The sequence below is a fragment of the Xenopus tropicalis genome, chromosome 2, assembly GCF_000004195.4.
Source record: "Xenopus tropicalis strain Nigerian chromosome 2, UCB_Xtro_10.0, whole genome shotgun sequence".
Taxonomy (NCBI): Eukaryota; Metazoa; Chordata; class Amphibia; order Anura; family Pipidae; genus Xenopus; species Xenopus tropicalis.
In genome coordinates, this window is record NC_030678.2 from 134,897,579 (window position 1) to 134,919,687 (window position 22,109).

Sequence of the window (22,109 nt, forward strand, 5' to 3'; positions counted from 1 at the left end):
TCTCAGAAAAAAATCCATGCTAGTGTCTTGGGAAAGCAGTAGCTTGAGGAAGTGCTCTTATTTCTTGTTTCTCTGCAACAGTCATTCTATCCACTGATTATTTTAACATACACATCAAAAGGGGAAAACAAAATACTGTATCATTTTAGATTTTATTTTCAATTTATTGTCAATAAGAAATATTTAATAAACATATACTGAACATGCTTTATTGGACACCCTATACCTCCTGGGTTCAGCAGTCACATTGGTAGGGTTGCCATCTTTTCATGTTAGGAAGTCGTGGCAGGAGGTGGGGCAGATGAAGTTGGGGGGCTGGTGGGCAGGCTTATAAAATAAGTAGGATGCTACAGACCAGGGTTGGACAGTGGGTGCAGGGCCTACCAGTGCTGCCGCCCCACGCACTCCCCAAGGGGGCCCCCGCCATCCCACCTAACCCCCCCCAATGTCCTCCCCTAAGCATGTGTTAGTAAAATGCATCAGGAGAGGGACACTGGCGGCCAGGAAGCGTCGACAGGGATCGGGACCTGCCACACACTATTTATTGGGTCTGTGCTGGGCTATTTGGACCTTTGTATACTTGAAATGCCAGGGCCTGGCCTAATTTCCATTCCAAACCTGTCTAGCATAGAAACATCTGAATTGGCCTGGGCTGCCCCCCTGACTTTAATGAGTACCACCTGACACTACTAGAACAGGCGGTTTATGCGAAAACCACTCTAATGGGATCTGACCGAGATCACTTGGTATGCACAAATAATGATGGTTTTGTGATCATAGGGAAATGAGGGACTTTTCAGTAAGAATCTGGGACTGTCTCACAAAAATATAGACAGTTGGGAGGTATAAAATTGTGTAAGTTACATATATTGTGCAATTTACATAACTTCCGCAAAAACTGTCCTGACTTGCCTACAAACTTACTTAACTTACCCAGAAGCTTACATAACTTGCTTATCAAGCAGTGACAATGCAGAGAAGATTGGCAGGAGCAGGTGGGGCAAACTCCACAGACCACAAATAAATTATTATTATTAACTTGTAAATTTGTAAAACACCAACATATTCTGCAACTTTGAACAATAAATGGGCCAGTACATTAAACAGACAAAACAACCAATACAAGAGGTAAGGAGGGCCCCGCCCAAAAGTAAATTCCACAGGCCCAAATGAACTGACTTATTCGCACATGAATCAATTATTTTTAAAACTATTTATATGTATGTATATCTTTATTTATAAAGCGCTACTTATGTACCCAGCGCTGTACAGTAGAATACATTAATACAAACGGGGTTATTAAGATAATAATAGATAAATACAAAGTAAAACAATAAATACAAATAAATACAAGATACAGTTGCAATAAGTTAACAGTCACAGACACAAGAGGATTATATATGAACTATTTTTTATAAAGTAACACCAAATGTTTATATACTGTATATGAACTTTTCAGCAGTGGAATGACTAGTTATTAGGCCCCACAGCAAGATCACTGGGTCTCTACACATATGCAATTTACGTAGCTTATGCAAAAACCTACGTTACAAATGTATGTGTCAAGCAATGGCAAAGCAAAAAGTTAAAACATAAAACTTGTACTTATTACATCACTTATGTGCAGATAAACCAGGTAAAAACGAGACTTAATGCTTATGTTATTAATAATGAAGAAGAGACATAGGGAGGCTGGAGGAGTTCCTCCACAAAGAGAACAATACACCCTGCTATAGAGTTCATGTACAGAACAGCATACACTCATTCACTTCCAAAAATTACTTCCAGATAGCATTGCTAACTTTTTTAGAAAAAATGCCAGCCTTTCTATATTTTCATTTTATTTCCGAATCAATATTCCTATTTTCATTCCTAATAACATTAAAATGCAGATGGCCAGGTGGCAACTTTACTTCCAGGTCCCAGCATTAAAATACCAGCCAAGTGGCAACCCAACCTGGACCTCCCCTATCCACTGCAGTCTCTTAGTTTGAGATTACCATGGTACCAGAGGCTATCACTGTGGGCTCCAAGCCCCCATTTCCCCCCCCTGATACCATAGTGAGTGCCAAGAGACCCAGGCCATTCGCACAGACTCATTCTGCCTGCTATTAAGCCCATTCTGGCAGTGCAATACTGTCACAGACCGATCTCTTGTTGTTATTGTTCCGTACGTCATTCCTTGGCCCCGCCCTCTCCCAGCACTGTCCTTCTCTGCGCTCCCCTCCTCCCACTGATCAGTTTCCGCGGTGATTCGCAGTCAGACCATACACAAAGCGAAAGAGATTCGCCCAGTGTTTAGCTCCCCCACATTCTGCACCTCGGCGCGGCCCCAGGCAGACATGGTCAAATTATCCTTCAACTCGACGCTGAGCCAAAAGGACGGAAAGAAGGAAGATGAGAATAATGAAGTGCTTATCATTCCCGAGGCCAAGGTGAGTGCAGGGGCCCTGGGGCAGCAGGCTGGGTGTTATTGCACCTTGATCCCCCTTCAGGAGAAGAGGCGCAACTGCATCGAGACGGAGTTTATTGGTGCGCCAGAGCCTCCTGCGGCCCTCCAGCACATAGGGCTTTATACTTTGCCAACACGTAGGGGCTGCGCAATATCTGACCGCTAATTTGCGCTTGGTAATACCTGTACTGATTGAGTGCCAGAGGCTATGGGCAATAAAACGATGTCCCAAGCAGTCCTGAGAACTGGAACTATGTGTAGGTTTACTGGACTCCTGGATTGCCAAAGGCTTGTTGTCCCTGCTCTGTAGGTCCCACTAGTGGGTGTCCCATGGGTGCTGGGCGGCAGGTCTGCATGTAATCATTTCTTTGCCTGGAGCTCAGGCTTTTATTATAAATCCTTCCTGGCAGCAACATGGCTGGCACCCAGCGGCTCTCACTGGAGTATCCTGTTGTTGTTATTATAATGGGGAGTGTGTTTGTGCTTTCTGACATGTCAGCTTTAGATGAAGAAGCAAAATAAAATGGTGGAGGCGATGGTGCATCACTAGAGACAGCAGCATTGAGATAAGCTCTCTAAAATGGCTGACAAGGGAGCAGCACTAACAACTCCAGCTGCTTTCCTCCTGTATTGCTTTCTCTTTCCCTTCACACACCTTATTCCTTTCTTCCTCCTCTCTGTTCCCTAGATAGCCCCTGCCGCTCAGTGTCCCAGGAGCCACAGGAGGTCCCCATGGAATGTTAGGAAATGAGGATCAAGTTCATGTCCAGTTAAATACCATTTGTTTCTGATTATTGTAACTCTGTAGTCAACAAAACTGGTAGAACCTGTTCCAGAGGGGACAGCCCGTTCTTGCTAGTAATGTCTGCTTAGATATGCAGCACGGAGCTGTAGGATCTGACCCTTTTCCAATATCAAATGAAATTGGAGTACATTCCAGTTTCCGGGAGTTCTAACCTATATAAGAGAGTATGTTTAAAATAGACTGGTGCTGTATAGCACAACCTGATAACAACATTAGAATAGGCAGCCTTTTTAGTGTGGCTTGTTGGATATGCTGCCCTCCAGCTGCTCCCCCAGCTGTCTTGGGGGGGCGGGGGGGGCTTTTAGTTTTTTGGTTTTTTTTCCCTTCACAAGAACAGCTGTAGGGAAGCAGCTTGTCCATGCCTGTTTGACACGACTTAGCCTTGATTTGAAGCAATTGTATGTACTGTTCTTGGTAGGTGGGATGGAAGACTATTTTACTTTTGACATAGGCAAAAGTCAAGCCTAAGTGAAAGGATGCTGGTGCTATGCAATTGTTGATGATGGTAGCTTTCATACTGCTTTGCCCACAACAGCCTACTGAATGCTAGATAAAGAACATACAGGGCTGCAAGTGAAATTATGGAAGTTGTAGTTCAGTGGTACCTAGAGAACCTTTTAGGGTGTGCAAAAAAGGAAGTGAACACAGATATAACAATGTTTAAGAAAGCCTTTATGTGGTGTACCAACTCACTTAGTGAATTATTTAAATGCAAGCTTGTGCCCCTTAAGATCGCCCTGTCTTTGTAGCTTATGTTCTCATAATTTCTGGGTTTCTGGACCAAGGATATGTTTTTCTTATTCCTTTGTAAACCGATGCTGACTGATCATGCACAAAACACAAATTCTGTCAAATTTTATGCCATATGTATCCCACTTACACATAGGTTTTATATAATAATATGGGCCTCTTATTATACTGTCCATCCTTTACACTTCCAACCCCAGTCGTCTGGGTGTTTGACAGATGCCAACACATGGCACTTCAGCAGACTAGACATATCTACTCTAAGCACAATACAGAAATTATACAGAACAATGTCAATCAAGATGTTATGGATTTATACCTATTAGATGTTTGCTCTCTGAGGCCATTTCTTATTTTATGGAAATAAGTGGTTGTGTTATGGTTAGATATGAATTTACCTTATATATGTTGTGAAACCACAGTTCCCCTTATTTTCTTTTGCCAGACCAGAGTTGTAGTTTTGGATGCTTCTAGTACAGAAGTTAAAAAGAGATATGTTCATAGCACACAAGCTATTTCTATTGAAAAGGAAATATGATGGCTGATACATTATATAGCTTTAGGAAGGGGTTGGATGGTTTCTTAGCAAGTGAGGGAATACAGGGTTATGGGAGATAGCTCTTAGTTCAAGTTGATCCAGGGACTGGTCCGATTGCCATCTTGGAGTCAGGAAGGAATTTTTTTCCCCTCTGCAGCAAATTAGAGAGGCTTCAGATGGGTTTTTTTGCCTTCCTCTGGATCATCTAGAACAGGGGTCCCCAACCTTTCATACTCGTGAGCCACAGTCAAAAGTAGAAAGATTTGGAGAGCAACACAAGCACCATAAAAGTTCATGGAGGTGCCAAATAAGGGCTAAGAGTGGCTAAGAGTAGCCTCTATGCTCACTATCCGCTTACAGGGGCTTTATTTGGTAGTAAATCTTATTTTTATTCAACCAAAACTTGCCCCCAAGTCAGGAATTCAAAAATAGCTCCCTGGTTTGGGGGCACTGAGAGCAACATCCAAGGGGTTGGTGAGCAACATGTTGCTCTCGAGCCACTGGTTGGGGATCACTGATCTAGAAGTTGGGCAGGTTATATATAGGCATTATGTTTGAACGTGATGGACGTACGTCTTTTTTCAACCTAACTTACTATGATATAAATACATAAGAGTCCTTAAAACAGTCCTGTCTAACTTCTTTGTTCTGATTTGACATTGCTGCAGCCAGGAGCCCATGCAGTGTAATGATATTATGGTGTGTAGCTGGTGCCCGATGATTTCATCTTACAATATGGGCTCCTTGCAGCAATAATTAATAGCTGTATATAATGACAGAAATTGTCTGCCAATTTCTGAGTAAGGCATTCATGTAATGCATTACTGTTCAGCTTGTTGCATATAGTGGACCAATTATTCCATACAGCGTGATGGAAGGACTGAATTAAAATAATGATGTCATACAGTAAAGTCTATAGAGCCTCTGAGCAGACTGGGGACCATAAAAATCCTTTGGAGGGCCACATCAATCCCATGGCCTTTAGTTTTACAGCCCTGATGTAATGGATGTCTTCTATAAGTAATAATGGAAGAGTTCATGAGTAGCGGGACTACTGTATGTTCCAATAACTGTTGCATTGCGCTGTGGTGTGTGCAGCGTCACATTGCATATCCAGCAGTGTGTGCACTGGCAGCAATGAGCAGAATGCCCACCTGTGTACATGCTACTGCTTGGTGATAGCTTTCAGGGAACCAGACACTGAATATAATATGAGCAATCATCTGTGCTCCCTCTGTGTCTTCAACTGTATAGTTACTAGATTTCAGTGAGTCAGTTTTGGGGGGTCAAAATGCTTTTGTTACTGGTGCTTTGTGGTTGCTTGTAAGCTGTTAAAGGAAGCCTATACCCCTGAACAATGTAAGTTTCTGTAAAAGCATATTGCATAAAACAGCTCATATGTAAATAAACCATTTTCATAAAAATATACTATTTTGGTCGTATGTGCTAAATATAAAATTGCAATTTTAAGTACCTGATTTCCTGCTACCGCCAACCGCGCATATAGGTTCGTATGGGCGGAGTGACCAAAAGTGTCTTCGGGTGCTAAGAAGATGTCGGCCAGGTATGTAGCTGTGCTACTCTGCATTTTTAGCTAGAAATTAGCGATAGGTACAGTGTTTAAACTTAGGTCAAGGCAGTGATAGTTAAGGGGGCTTTTAGCACCCGTGGGTGTAGTTCTCCTTTAAATGAGTGGGAAGTCAAGAATAAAAAAGAATTTAGCATTTTGGCCATTGCATAGGTTCTATGTTACTCTCAGCGCTGCTCTTCCATTCAGGAGAGTGATGCGAATGAGATGGCAAGTTTTGTACTGGTACCTCTCCTTCTCCTTTAAACCACGAGTAGCACTAGTTTAAATATATTGGATTTTAGTTAATTTGGCTTGGTAATGCTATGCTAACAATTAGAACATGAATACACTGGGTGCAAGTTATTCTTAAACAATAAATTATTTAATAAAAGAACAGGTGGTATAGAGACCACTGAAGTTTATTATCAGCAGAAGAGTATGACATTAAAGAAGTATGTTACTTTTTAAAGCACTGTAATCTTCAGATTATGCTACAGCTACTGTTACTCCTATAAGTCCCTGTATTGGTGGCTTTTCCTACAAGAGTACTAGCTTCAAAGCCAGTCTTTCTGTGGAACTATAACCTGCTTGGCTACTTTGCTGTAACTGCTTTTTGTTTCTAGAGCAACTCAAGCCTTGCACTGTTTAACCTTGGGGGGGGCTTCTGCTAACGGTGGCCATGTCTGTGACCATTGGTTGCAGGAAAGATCGTTCCTACATTGCACTAACGTTCAGAGTTGAATTGTCGGATATGGAGGTAGAAACAAAAGAATTCTACCCCTGTCAGCATTTTCTGTCTGGGCCGATATCCAAGACTTTTGCTGATATCGGTCTCCTCGTCTGCTGCTACACACGTACCGATTATCTTACGATGATATAGCTGTGTATATGGTCACCATAAAGGGGTTGTTCACCTTTTGAGTTATTTTTTAGCATGATGTAGACAGTGCTGTTCGAAGACAATCTGAATTTGCTCTTCATTTTTAATTATTTGTATTTATTTTATTTTTTGTTCTGCTGCTCTCCACTTTGGACTTTCAGCAGCTATCTGGTTGCTGGGGTCCAAATTGGCTTAGGAGCCACAGAGTGGTTTGAATGAGAGATTGAAATATTAATAGGAGAGGACATGAATAAAAATAAACGTTATAAAAAGTAAGAAACAGAGCAAAAGTATTTTGGCTGCTGGAGTCGGTGACCCCCGTTAGAAAGCTGGCAAAAGTCTAAAGAGGACGGGAACTAATTCAAAATATTTATAAAAAAAAAAAAATATTGAAGACCAATTGAAAAGTTGCTTAGAACTGGTCATGCTATAACATACTAAACGTCAACTTAAAGGTGGACAAGCCCTTTAAAGGAACAGTAACACCAAAAAATGAAAGTGTATAAAAATAACTAAAATATAATGTGCTACTGCCCTGCACTGGTAAATGTTGTGTGTTTACTTCAGAAAGTCTACTATAATTTATATAAATAAGCTGCTATGTAGCCATGGAGGCAGCCATTCAAAGGAGAAAAGGCACATGCACATAGCAGATAACAGATAAAACACTATTGTATTCTACAGAACTTATCTGTTATCTGCTATGTAACCTGTGCCTTTTCTCCTTTTTTCCAGCTTGAATGGCTGCCCCCATGGCTACACAGAAGGTTATTATATAAATTATAGTAGTGTTACTGTAGCAAACACACCAGTTTTACCAGTGCAGGGAAACAGTGCATTATATTTTTATTACTTTAAAGCTCTTTCATTTTTTGGTGTTACTGTTCCTTTAAGGCCTACTTACCCTAGATCTGGAAAAGACATTCACCCTCAGTCCTCTGGGGAATCCATGTTAAAGATCAAGGACATTCTAAGGCTGTGAGATCATATGGTCTATCTGTCTATCAGATATTGGGGAGACCCAGGCAGAAAAATACATGTCTCTAGATGGCCTACTCTAAGTTGTCAAAATCTCTTATTTGCATCCACATTCACTAGTCAGTGTTTATTAACAAGAGGCAAAAGTCTTTTAGACTTGTTGGATCAAAATGCAGCAAGTGTTGGTCTTTTCTGACCTGTCTAAAAGCAGATCTTTTATGTAGTTTACACATAATATTTTAATCTTAGTTCCATTTTATTTGGATATCTGCACAATTGCATCTGACTTGTAGGATGCAATGTAGGTAAATATAACCACGTCCAACAAAATCTCCAGTGTAGGAGTTGCACTGTTTTGCAACTCTTTGACTTATTCAGTAAATGGAAACTGTTTCAATAAAGGTACAAAAGATGGAAATTGCCTCTATTTGTTACCAATATGTGACCTAAATAATTTGTGCTTGTTGACAAGATGACAGTTGCTAAGGACATCAGTTATTTTAGTCAAAGTAGGATGTATCTAAAGAGAAATGAGAAAATATAAAAATATGCTAGTGCCTCAAACAAATTGCCCAGAACAATGAAATTTGGCACAGGTAAAACACAGCAGTCATGTATTGGCTGCGTTCCTTAGAAGGAACACATTGCCCTGTGTATCATCAAACTATATAGTTCAAAATACTATTTGCACAGTCGATAGGTTGTTTTCAAATGCAATGAACCTGATTACTAATATGTCTGATTCATTAAGAGATAACCGGTTAATTTTTATAGCTCTGCAGTTATATCTTATTCATTATATTAGGTAGCCATTAAACAGATTAATGGCCACAACTGTTCCTGTCCTTAGTTGAAAACCCCAGTCTGAAATATTAATTTATTATTATTATGCCTTTGTGCATCTCTGTTGCTACAACTTAAACCTAAAACATCCTTTAAAGGTTCCTCTCCCATTAGCTGCTGTTGTTGTCCTTAGTTCCAGCTGTGGTTACTCATATTAATACATAATTCTGTAGGTGCTTGAAGTGTTTGTTTTAAATGCCGTCCATTTATTGCATATGGGTGACAAATACACATGGCTAATACACAAATAAATCAACTTTGTAGAACTTTTTTTTAACCTATTTTAAAAAAAAAAAAAAAAAAAGAATTATTGTAAAATGCAAAATCAGTCCAATATGGGGTATATATTAAAAGTGAGACAAAGAGATTTAGATAAATGGTATCTGAGATTAAGCCCATGTGTGTAGGAGCTAATAAGCAACTATGGCAGGAGAGTCAGTTTTTTAAGTACTTTAAAGGACATGAGAACAGAAAAAGATTTGCAAATCCTACAATATATTGAACAAATGCCATTTTTTCCCCTATGGATTTTATAAATGACAGCATATATTAAGTTGTTCAATACTATAACAACATACCCATCATTCATGCAATTACACAGTTGCCATTTACAAACACATACATTATGTCAAAGACCTTTATTTGATTGTTCCTCCATAATAGAAAGCCTTCCTGCAGGCTGTAGATCAGTGACCATTCGGTGGCAGAGCATGGCTGTCACTGTGGTGCGCACCTGTGTGCGAATTGAACCCAAGGGGAGCTGATCTTCTCTGGCCAAGGAGCCGCCTTAGGCACTTGCTTCCTCATCTTACTGGTTCTTCAAGTGAATTCAGAGTTTATACAGTGCAGGCTTTGACATATTGTGATTTGCTGAAACAGAAAAAATATACTTTTTTGCCTTTAGGCAGCTGCGGAGAAAAGATCTAATGTGCAAAATAATAATTTGTGAACTGGATGGATCTCTGGCTGTTTTATAAGATGCAAATATGATCTGGTGATTTGCTCCTTTGAGTTTGGGTTTCATTCCTATAGAAAAAAAATCACCAGTGTGCATAATGACTTAAAAAATTACACATTTACTTGTAAAATATGATATTTTGTAAGAAATCTATTTTTAGGCACTCTTAAGTAGTTCAGCTACAAGCCCCTTATGCCGATTAGCCATAATACTGTAAGAGGATGTAGTAAGAGCAGCAGAAAGAACCCACTCATTCTCTTATGCTTTCTATTTTCTTTTTAAAAACTGTGTGATGTAATTATTCAAACCTTTACGATACACAGTATAACACAAATTGTGTTATACAGTACTTGTAATCAGTCCATTAAGTTACAGTAATACAGTAGGAAATCTTTTAACAACTCTTAATTTAACACTACCTTTTAAGTGAAAATGTAGAAGAGTTGGTTTTTCCTATGTTTAGTCTGATCTGTAAATTTGTAGTGAGAAATGGCACTCTTCTGCTGTGTCATTGAGTAAGTAATGGATTGGCAGGGAACAAAGTAATTTTTATTATTGCCACCAAATAAACTGGGATCATTACATCATTTAACGACCTATGAGATAATTCATGTACTTATCTGCATTTGGCTTAGGTTATGTTGTCTGCCAAACTATACATCAATCAGCAGTCATGCAATTATGTTTTATATGGAGTATGCTTGTAACCTCCGAAAATATATTTAGAAATGAGAGGTTCTTAGGTGAGCCAGTTGGCAAGCCTAATGCATTCAGTCAGGATTAATCCTTGTGAAGGATATTCTCTTTGATTCTGTCACTGAAGTGCAAAAGTCCAACCAAACTGTGCCAAGTGAAGGAATACGGAGTTACACTGTAAATGCCACATTAGTCAAGTCTTCGCAAAGGAAATGCGCTATTGTTCACCAGCTTTACACAAAGAAAACTCATCTTTGACAATTCAGGGATGGGCAGAAAATAATTTTCATCAGCCAAATAATATCTACTCCTTGTACACATTTTAGACATGCAGTCTAAATACATATAGGAACTTAGGAGGTCCTTGCTCATTAGGGCTTACAATCTAAAAAGAGTCTGATATAAAAGACAAGATGGGGGATGGGCAAGCTTGAGAATCAGTAAAGTAAGAGATGTTGCAAGTATTGCACTTACAGGTGGCAGTTGATGATTGTGTGTTCAGGAAGGAATTCTAGGATTCCCTAAGGCTAATGCACCAATGGAGAGATTTTTATGATTTTATGATTTTTATGAGGTTAGTAAGAAGTTGAGGCATTGCAGTTCATGTGATCTATTTGGATGTTGCAAGTGTTTGATACTGTGCCCCACAAATGACTGCTTTCTAAAATAAGGTCTGTTGGTCTTTAATAAATATGTTTGTACATAGATCGGAATCTGGCTACAGGATCAGGTACAGATGGTGGTTGTCAATGGTACATTCTCTACTTGTAGTGGGGTCCCACATGGTTCTATATTGGGTCCAATTTTATTTAATTTGTTTATTAATGACATAGGGGAAGGTTTTATAAGTAATGTAGCAGTGTTTTCAGGTGGCCCAAAACTCTGCAGCACAATTAATTACATTCATTACATTACAGCAGGATCTTGACAAAAAATTCAGTGTTCATAAATGTTAGGTCATTCACCTGGGATGTAAAAATATGCAAGCTACTTTTACCCTATATGGGTACTAGGCAAATCCATAATCTCCATAATGGAGAAGGAGTCCGGCAATAGCACATGGAAGCATTTTGTCTGCCCTGGTGCAGGCACATGCAGTGAAAATTGACTCGAAATGGGAACTCTCGCGTTTTTTTGCCAATATCTGCCATGTGCCATCAGTAAATATTGCCCCTTTGCATCCTTTGCCTTGATCCACCATTTTGTGCTGTAACAGGAAGTAGTGTGGGAGCAAATGACAGAACACTGTCTATTAATTGGCTGATGTGGCCTAGCATCTATTTGTGCCATGGCTTGTTGTGCACTGTGAATCTTATGATCCCAGGAGACGGCCCTTAATTCTTAAAGTGGCAATTTTCTATTTAGAATTACCCAATAGCACATACTAAAAAAGTATATTTTTATGTAAATGGTTTATTTAGATGAAGCAGGGTTTTACATATGAGCTTGTTTACGCAATATATTATTATAGAGACCTACATTGTTTTGGGGGTATAGTTTTCCTTTAAGTTTTCCCTCATTTTTATTTTATATTTTCCCAGATACATAATTTTTTTCTGGTCTCCTGTAAAATGGGGGTTCTACTGTATTTGCAGTTTGGCAGGCGTCTGTCTCTCTTGAACATTAACAACCCTATGGTTAACTAAATCCAGGAAGTAAATAGAAAGTTAGGGTCCCACACTTGCTCTTTACATAGTAACTTGGGTTGAAAAATGACACAGGTTCATACAGTTTAATCTTTTATGTCTAAATACAACCTGTCTAACTGCTGGTTGATCCAGGGGAAGGTAAACACCTTCTGAAACCTCTCCAATATGCCTCAGGAGAAAAAAATTACTTCCTGACTCCAAGATGGCAATTGGACCAGTACTTGGATCAACTTTGTACTAAGAGCTAATTTCAATAACCCTATTTTCTCACTTGCTAAAAAGCTACCCAACCCCTTCTAAAGGCTAGCTTATGTATCTGCAACTCTCAGGGAGAGAATTCTGCAACTTCACAGCTCTCACTGAAGTTGTAGGCAAGGTAGGTCGCTGATGCCAGCAGAGGGGCTGATCCTCCGCCTGCACTTTTCCTCAGATGAAAAGGAGCCCTGTGTGGCATCAGCCTAAAGACCCATCTATTTAAAGAAGCATATTCAGTGCGTTGTGATTGATCAGAAATCGGCATACCATAAATCACCCACTGTTTTCATCTTCCTTATGATTCAAATGTTTTCTAACTCCTAAATTGTAAGCTCGTGTGAGCTGAGCCCTCTGATCCTGCTTACTCTAACCCTTGTTTGTTAAAGTGGACCTGTCACCCAGACATAAAAAGCTGTATAATAAAAGCCCCTTTCAAATTAAACATGAAACCCAAAATCATTTTTTATTACCACATTCATACCCAATATAAAAGCATTTAAAAATCCCAGCTGTCAGTCATATATTGCCTGCGCTGCGCCTCTATGCCTTAGGCATAGAGGTTGGTCAGACAGTCACTTTCAATTCAGAACTTCTTCGATGTTGCTGCTCACCTCACATTCCCCCTCCCCCTCACCATGTAAATCTATAACCAGTGCATGGACATGGGCATCAGGTCCCCCACACTGGCACAGAAACAAGATTTTGGCAGGATGCAATGCCTGCTTTGATAACAGTGTCTGCAAAATGGCACCTGCCTGTTTGCTGGAATTGTGAATTCCAAGACTGAATAAAATAAGATTAAAATAATTTATATAGTGTAAGTAAAGTTTATTTTGCTTGAGAAACACAATATAAAACAATTTAGAATTATTTCTTAAGGTGACAGGTCCTCTTTAAAGTATTGGAAGACCCCTGTTTTGTATAAATTAATGTAAAGCTTTGTGTAACTTGCAGGTGCTGTATAAATAAATTATGAGGATTATCTGCAATATACCAGAATAAAGTTCATAATGGTGTTATCGTGCATTACCTATTTACAAAAAGACTTAAATGACAACTATTTCTGTGTGTAAATTATATATCCATATAATAACAACTTCATCTGTCTAATTGCAGGAGCCTGAAGACATTGTGCCACTTGGACAGAGAAGGGCGTGGTGTTGGTGTATGTGCTTTGGCCTAGCGTTCATGCTCGCTGGGATTGTTCTGGGTGGTGCATATCTCTACAAATACTTTGCTATGCAGGTATGGAAATAATACTGCCAATCGAACTTTATAACTCTATAAAACTACAGAAAGAAACTATAATCCCTGATGCTTGGTTCTAGAATGAACATACATATATTGTGTTTTCCCCAATATAAAAAAAAGTTGTCAGAAAATAAAGAAGCCTCCTACACCAGGAGGGTCCTACTCATGTGGATGTCCATGTTCTGTCACAGATGTGACATGTGCATAATGAGTGAGTCTTCTGGCTGGCTCAATATAGACATGATGTTAAATGCATAACAGTTGAGAGCTGGGACACTGTGCTTAGTGTCCCAACGTGGCATATCTGCTCCTGAAGCTCCCTTCTGTTGTGGATGGCTTAGAAACAAAACAAAAAAACTTAAATACTTGTATTTTTTTTGATGATGGGTGCCCTTTATTATTGCATACACATTTTCAAATGCTCACCAAAATAAAAACAAACCCAAAAAGTTACAAAGACAAGAAAAAAACCTTTTAATATGGAAAAAGATAGTTTCAAAGGGGAAAGTATATGTCAGTTACAGTTTAGATGTGATTAGAAATGGACTATGTTATGAAACTAGGAAGAATTGTGATCCTCTGGTTTGATCAAAGATTAGGTGACAAGAACATAAGGATTGCTAACCTGCCTAACAGAAGATTGACTGCATACGTTATCAAGGCACAGCAGAATAAAAGTGGCAACTTCAACAGAGCAGATAAAGCTGGTCATACACGCACCGATACTATCGTACGAAATCTAATTTCGTACGATATTCAGTGCGTGTATGGCATGTCGGCGAGTCGACCGATATCGCAGGAAGCTGCTGATATCGCTCGATCGGACTAGTTAAAAGATTTTGATCGGGCGCCATAGAAGTCGCCTGACCAAAATCTGCCGTCAGGGCTGAATCGGCAGAAGGAGGTAGAAATCCTATTGTTTCTACCTCCTTATCTGCTGTTTCTGCCCTGACGGCGTGTGGCGGATCTGACGATGTTTCGTGCGACCGATGGTCGCACAAAACATTGTCAGATCGCCACATGTGTGGCCACCTTAAGACTTCAGGAAGCAGGACTGAAGTATTAAGGTGGCCATACACGCTAAGATCCACTCGCTTGGCAAAGTCGCCAAGTGAGTGGATCTTCTCCCGATATCACCACCTACGGGGTGGGGGGAGGCGCGATATCTGGCTAAACGATCAAATTAGAACTACAGGTATAGGAGTCTGTTGGTTTGGGGACCGCATCAACAATCAAAATTTTAATAAAAAGAAAGCAAGAGACTAATTCCCCAATTATTTATACAGTACCCAATTTATAATTATAAAAAGCAATGTTTATTATTAAATGGGTAGCCAAAAAAAATCTTAAACAATCTCTGTTATGGAAGGCCTCTTAAACGACTGGAATAACTACTGTAGAAATTAACTAATTAGGTTGTATTTCAAACATCTCAAAAATGTCCACAAGTCACATTAGTTTGAAGGGAAGTCTCTGGTCAGACAAGTCTTCTCCACTTGAAAACCGTGCACAATGTTGTAATCAACCTTATATCCAATGGAAAGTGCAAAGAAAAACAAATTCTTTGAAAAAAATAAAACAAAAAAAACAAAACCTTTATGCTATTATATAAGATAAGGGTTAACACTGTCTACCTTTCTCAGCTCATACTCATTAATATGCAGCCATAGTAGTGATGTTAATGCCTTCTGTGATGACTTGTTCTTGCTTATAAAATGGACCAAAATATATTCACTGAACTCTTGCTTTTTTTTTTTTTATTTTTTTTTATTATCTCAGCGTGGTGTTTACTTCTGTGGAATAAGGTACCTTGAGGATGATGCAGCACTTACTGAACCTTATGCAGAGACCCCAGTGCGCTACCATTCATTTAAGGAGAGCATTCAAATCCTGGAGGAGGAAGATGTTGAACTGATCAATGTGCCTGTTCCAGAATTTGCTGACAATGACCCCGTGGACATTGTTCACGACTTTCACAGGGTGAGCACAATGTATCTGGAAATTATTGGAGCTGTATACACATTATTTTTATTTGGAATATAGGCTTCTATCTGCTTTACATGTCTAAGCTATTTTGCTTTTGCACAAAAGAATGGAAGCCCACAGTTACGGTATCCAAATTCTTCACCACCAAAAAACATATATTTTAACATAATGGCCCTTTTGCCATTCTTAAAGGTTATTACAAATAATACATTATATACATTACAGAAAAAATGTTCAGTGGTTTTAAAGTTTATATGAAAAGCAATTACATTTCCAAATATTGTCTTGGTACTTTTCTTAACTGTTTGCCTGACTACAAAAGTAATGTATGAGAAATTTGCTCTTAAATCCTATGATTCCCAGTGCCTTGCATGCTTTTGTTATTTTTTATTCTCTGATCTGTTAATCTCAGAAAATGCAAGACATTGTAAACGTTTGAAAATTACATTTGCAATTAACTTAACACTTTCAATTATTTTTACTATTGTAGTTTGGAAAGCTGTATAAAATGTCAATTTCTATATTTAAATTTTACAAAAAAAATGAATGAACTTAAGAATATACATCATTTTAAAAACATTTTTATTTTATCAGAAACTGACTGCATACTTGGATCTGAATCTGAACAAGTGTTATGTCATTCCTCTGAACACATCCATCGTCATGCCACCAAAGAATTTCCTGGAACTGCTTCTTAACATCAAGGTTTGTTTCTTTAGTGTTTAGTTTGAAATACTTAGGTTATATAGTATTTCATACGTGTGAAATGGCAATGTACAAAAAGACTAATATACTCTGACACTCTATTAGCTTATATGTTATAGACTACAAATCAACAAAATAAATAGGCAACACAGTGTTGTTAACTGTGTCCCGTTTTAAAATTTATTCTCTGTGTACCTAAAATGCCAGGTCCTTTTTTATCCCAGTCCAGTCCTAATCTCTTTTTACTCTTTTCTGCCTTGGGTTAAGTAATAAATTATGATTCAAGCAGCATTATACAACACTGCATGAGTATGCTTCGCACTCTGTCTTTTGTCCCCCCCCCCTTTTAAACTGAAATGCTTTTTCTCTTGTATATGACAATTGTCTGCAGTTACTTAGAAAGATTATGCATAAAAATTATAGCAGTGCACATCTAATTTACATTAACAAGCAATTTCAGCCAATTGTGTCACAGGGCAATAGAGGACAGTTTGTCATATAGATGGTGTGTTACGGCTACTAAATATGTGGAAGACAAAATGCCTGAAATGTTGTGTGCCTTTTGCCAGTATGTTTTCTATGGGATACTATAAAATGAATCACGAGTTTGCATTATGTAGCACTGTTCACTCAGTATAATTAACATGATGTACATTTATACTAAATATTCTTCTTTTTCAGAAACACTAATGCCTGATTTTAATAACTAGCTTAGGGATATTTGTACATTTTAGTCATAGTAGTGAGTAGAGTAGGAAATGGCTGTAACAATGTATATTCTCTCAGGCTGGAACGTACTTGCCCCAGTCCTACTTAGTTCATGAACAAATGATTGTTACTGACCGTATTGAAAATGTAGACCAACTTGGATTCTTCATCTACCGCCTGTGTCGTGACAAGGAGACTTATAAACTCCAGCGCAAGGAGACTATTCGAGGTATTTTCAATGGATGTTTTAAGTACATATACTAATTTACAAAACTATTTCTTCACCTGCATTATTAATTCGGAGTGGATAGAATCCTGAACCAAATATGCAAATTAGCAAAATCCCAGTAAAAACTGCACTTCTTGTCACTTGGTTTAAGGTTCCTTGAATTTAAAGGAGACATATCCTATGAAAATGATGAATGTACCAGGGAATTATACTCCTATAGATATAGAAGGATTGGGCTAAAAAAGTTGTATTTCAGACTGATTTATTGAGAAATTCCCCCAAACCCCACTAGCCCCGCCCATCTGGGCCACTTCCTGCTGGCTGAATTCTCTGGATGAGCTGGGGAGCCGGCGGCCCTCCGTACCCTGCACTGTAGGATAGGAACCAATCAGCAGCTAGGCTGACCTGATAGGGAACTGAAGCCTGTCTGTGCTTGTGTGAGTGCAGGGCTGTGATTGGCTCTCCCCCTCCTACTGTGCTTCTGGCAGGGACCGTTAGGACACGCCCACTCTTCATTTCACACTGGAGGGAGAAGTGAGAGGATCTATAGGGAGCTCCAATAAAGGGGCCATTTTTACAGAGAGAATTCATTTTTAGCACAAAGTGTAACCAGCACCGGATATTATTCATAATTGCCTACAAAATTAGCGTTGCCCCCCATTTATCCAATATGTCTCCTTTAAGGGTGGTTCAGATTCAACTAAGCCAGGCACTTGGATTCAGTCTAATCTGAGATTCAGTGCATCCCTGTTATTGGAGAAGCTCTAATCATTAAATTAATACATTTGTTGAAGTGAACTCATACAGGAGAATGATCCATTTGTCTGAGCAGTGTATCAGGCTGACTGCTCTTTGCCATTAGCAGTTTTAAAATAATATTTTAATTGCTGTCATTACATGGTTTATATCCCCTTTATAGATAATAAACACATTTGTAGTGTAAATAAATGAAATGCAATTACAAGCAACTAATATACTTTGATAAAATATTTTCATTGGTTTAAAGTTATTTGTACATGTTACAATTGAAAACCGTATCTGTCCCTTTCTGCACTCCTTGTTCTGACTTGTAAAATAATGTAGCAGAAGTCTGCTGTCCATCAGCCAAGACAGGTCTGTTATTCAAATGCCTTCTGCTGTATTGTTTCAAACATCAGAACCACCAGTGCAGAGAACAGATAGATACTGCTTTTAAATAGAAATTGCATTTATAAAAACTTTCATTATTATTAACCAAACATTTCTTTTTTTACCCTTTAAAATTGACCATATGTGTGTGTGTGGTGAGTACTGGCCACCAACTAAATCACACCTAGCTGAATCGCCAGTTTAATAACCTTTATGTAGGGCCAACACATTGAGATCTGTGCGCTCACATTTCACAGAACTTTGTGACCACTGCTAGATGGAGCACTGATGTGTTCCAGCACTCATTGATCCCTGTAACTAAAGACTGAATAGAGATAAACAGACTCCCAAGGTTGTCTTTAACCTCTACATGAAACAAATCTGTATCTGGGGGCTTTGAAGAAGTGGGTGTTGCAGGTTATAGGCATTTAGATTTGCTATTTTATTGTGTATTATATTTTGGTTTTGTTTAATTATGCAATACCTTTTTTTTTTTTTTTTTTTAAATATACAGGATTCCAGAAACGGGAAGCTGAAAACTGCCATACAATTCGACACTTTGCTAATAGGTTTGCTGTGGAGACACAGATTTGCGAGCATTAAATCAATAAGTGAACCTGTCTTCAACCATTTTAACAGTATAGCCCTACCTTTTTGTTGTGTGCAGTAATTTTTTCTAAGGAAGGGTTTTATTATTAGTGAACAGGCATTTGCAAACCATTTTTGAACATTCATCTCGTATAATATCCAGAATAGGTTTTTAAGTATTTGTTTTTCCTCTTCCTTATTTCAGCTTTCAAGTGTGGTGTTTTATTATATTTTTTTTCAGTGTAACAAATTAGTAATGTAAAAATAAGGGTTTAAGCTTGCTAAAAAAGAAAGTGTGACCTAAAACTGAAAAAAAGTTTTTAATGGTCACGATTTACACCTTTTATTACACTTTGCATTCCATGACACTGACATCACTTCCACCAGTTATAGCAAAACGTGCGCATCTATTAACGTCTTAAAGTCTGTTTAATATTGCATGTTCAGTCACTTGAAAAGACCTAAATTTAACAACTTTGTATTTTAAACTAGAAACATATATAATGATGTTTCAGAAGAGCTCAGGGCTACAACAAAAAAGGCAGTGATTAGTGTAACATAAAAGTAGTGTTTCAAATTACATGTACCCAATTCCCTATTCACTGATTCTAGATTTATTTAAGGTTTGTTTGGAACTGGAAGTGGGTGTACGACGTTAGGTGTCATTTTGTGGTGAAGAAAAGAAATTCTCAGTACAGTAGTGCTGATTATAGTATGTCTGCTCTGGTAAGTTAGCAGAATCATTGAATTCTTTTCATTTCCAGTTATTTATAAAGTCTAGTAACTCTGGTTTACTTAATATAATTTTAATCAGGCCCGACCTGCTGAGTTTACACTGGATCATATTAATTTAAACCGTTTAATTTTTTTATTTTTCACATGGTCTCTACGATAGATTGTACACAGTGTAAGATGCTGTGATGGAGCTCATGCACCATTAAGCTATTCAGAAGTGTGCAAGGCCAAGCAATGGATGAATAATTTACTCCTTAGTTTGCTTCCTTACAAAAATGAATACTCATTTGAAGGTAAATTATCCAAGTCTCTTTAGTTGCTTGGAAATGACAGGGCACTGGGCCATGGTTTAGTTTATTGACAAATTTGTAGTTAAAATAAGGGGTGGTTTTGTATGTGCACATTTGCTTTAAGGAATAATGCTAACTCTTTGTTTGCATGTCACCCAGCAAATTTGTAGATTTTAACAAGTGACCTGCCTTTAAGCTCTATTAAACTGAAAATATCTATATGACCTAGCAAACAGTGCCGTTTTTTATTTTCATGTTTAACTTTTTTAATTCTTGTAAACCTTAATGGTTGTTTTTCCCTTCTTCTGGCAATATTTAAACGAGCAAAGAATAAATGAATTAGAAGTAATGTGGTACTAATTTGTATATAATCATACTTGTAAAGGAATAAATCTTACACAACTCGTTTAATTGTTTGTTGTTTTTATTTATCATAAAATAGATCTCTATACATATTGTGGGGAGACAGGAATAGGCTGGCAAAGTTTTACACTGGGGTATATTTGGGGGAGATAGAGAGGAATAGACTTGCAAGGTTTGACATGGGAGAAATATGCAGTAAAGCAGCCTACCATAACTCTACCTATTGATAGAATTCAAATATTTTTTATTATACTAAAGAGCTCTTTTCAATATCATGCTTTTTCGTTCAAACTGTGGAACAATACATTCATATCTGGCAGTTCAGATAGTGTTTATGCAACTTTTTTCATAAACTCAACAAAACTGAGCTCATGTCAAAAAGGGGGTATAATTTCTCTTTAAATAGGATAGTGAAAAGTTTTGGGTCTTCGCCCTTATGTTACCAATCCTGGACTAGTGGAAGGGTGGTTAAACCTACTGCAAAAAACCGATAGATGCAGGCAGATGTGAACAAGGAGAGATTCAAATGCAGTGGGCTGAAGGGGGGGTAGACTTGCTAGGCTGTGGTTGGCTGTAGACACAAGAGCCAGGTCTTTATTCCCTTCATTCTCTTGCCCTAAAAAATATGACAGTGTCCGAAGTGACAGTCTAGCTACTCTTGTCCACCAACTACCGCACTTTCAGGTGCAAAGACGTAAGAAAACAAGAAGAAATGGGTTTTAAAAGAAGTACAAAGTCTGTTATAGATTGTTGGAAATGAACATATGACAAATATCACGAGTAAGAAAAAAAAAAAAGGGCCACCTTTTGTACTTGCAAAGATGCAAGGTCTGAAAATTCAGTCCGACACTGCTGCAGAAGTGCCCACAAATGGCTGTTTAGCCTTTACCTTTCTGTCCAGTTCATCCCAAATCAGCCCAGTGGGGTTAAGGTAATTTTCAGCTTTTCATCTTCATATATTTGTGACAGAGCTTAAACATACAGTGGCTTGCAAAAGTATTCTGCCCCCTTGAACTTTTCTACATTTTGTCACATTACAGCCACAAACATGAATCGATTTTATTGGAATTCCACGTGAAAGACCAATACAAAGTGGTGTACACGTGAGAAGTGGAACGAAAATCATACATGATTCCAAACATTTTTTACAAATAAATAACTGCAAAGTGGGGTGTGCGTAATTATTCAGCCCCCTTTGGTCTGAGTGCAGTCAGTTGCCCATAGACATTGCCTGATGAGTGCTAATGACTAAATTGAGTGCACCTGTGTGTAATCTATCTACAAATACAGCTGCTCTGCGACGGCCTCAGAGGTTGTCTAAGAGAATATTGGGAGCAACAACACCATGAAGTCCAAAGAACACACCAGACAGGTCAGGGATAAAGTTATTGAGAAATTTAAAGCAGACTTAGGCTACAAAAAGATTTCCAAAGCCTTGAACATCCCACGGAGCACTGTTCAAGCGATCATTCAGAAATGGAAGGAGTATGGCACAACTGTAAACCTACCAAGACAAGGCCGTCCACCTAAACTCACAGGCCGAACAGCTCTGTGAAGAGCGCTGATCAGAAATGCAGCCAAGAGGCCCATGGTGACTCTGGACGAGCTGCAGAGATCTACAGCTCAGGTGGGGGAATCTGTCCATAGGACAACTATTAGTCGTGCACTGCACAAAGTTGGCCTTTATGGAAGAGTGGCAAGAAGAAAGCCATTGTTAACAGAAAACCATAAGAAGTCCCATTTGCAGTTTGCCAC

General features: G+C 38.5%; 1 protein-coding gene across 1 annotated transcript; it reads left to right on the forward strand.

The window, feature by feature from the left end:
- Positions 1 to 2,252: 2,252 nt before the first annotated feature.
- Positions 2,253 to 20,402, forward strand: itm2b (integral membrane protein 2B). Its single transcript, NM_203910.1, is given in 6 exon segments — positions 2,253 to 2,435; positions 13,488 to 13,616; positions 15,402 to 15,602; positions 16,203 to 16,313; positions 17,100 to 17,250; positions 18,893 to 20,402. Coding segments are annotated over 6 exon segments (774 nt in total). The 5' UTR covers positions 2,253 to 2,342; the 3' UTR covers positions 18,982 to 20,402.
- Positions 20,403 to 22,109: the final 1,707 nt, after the last annotated feature.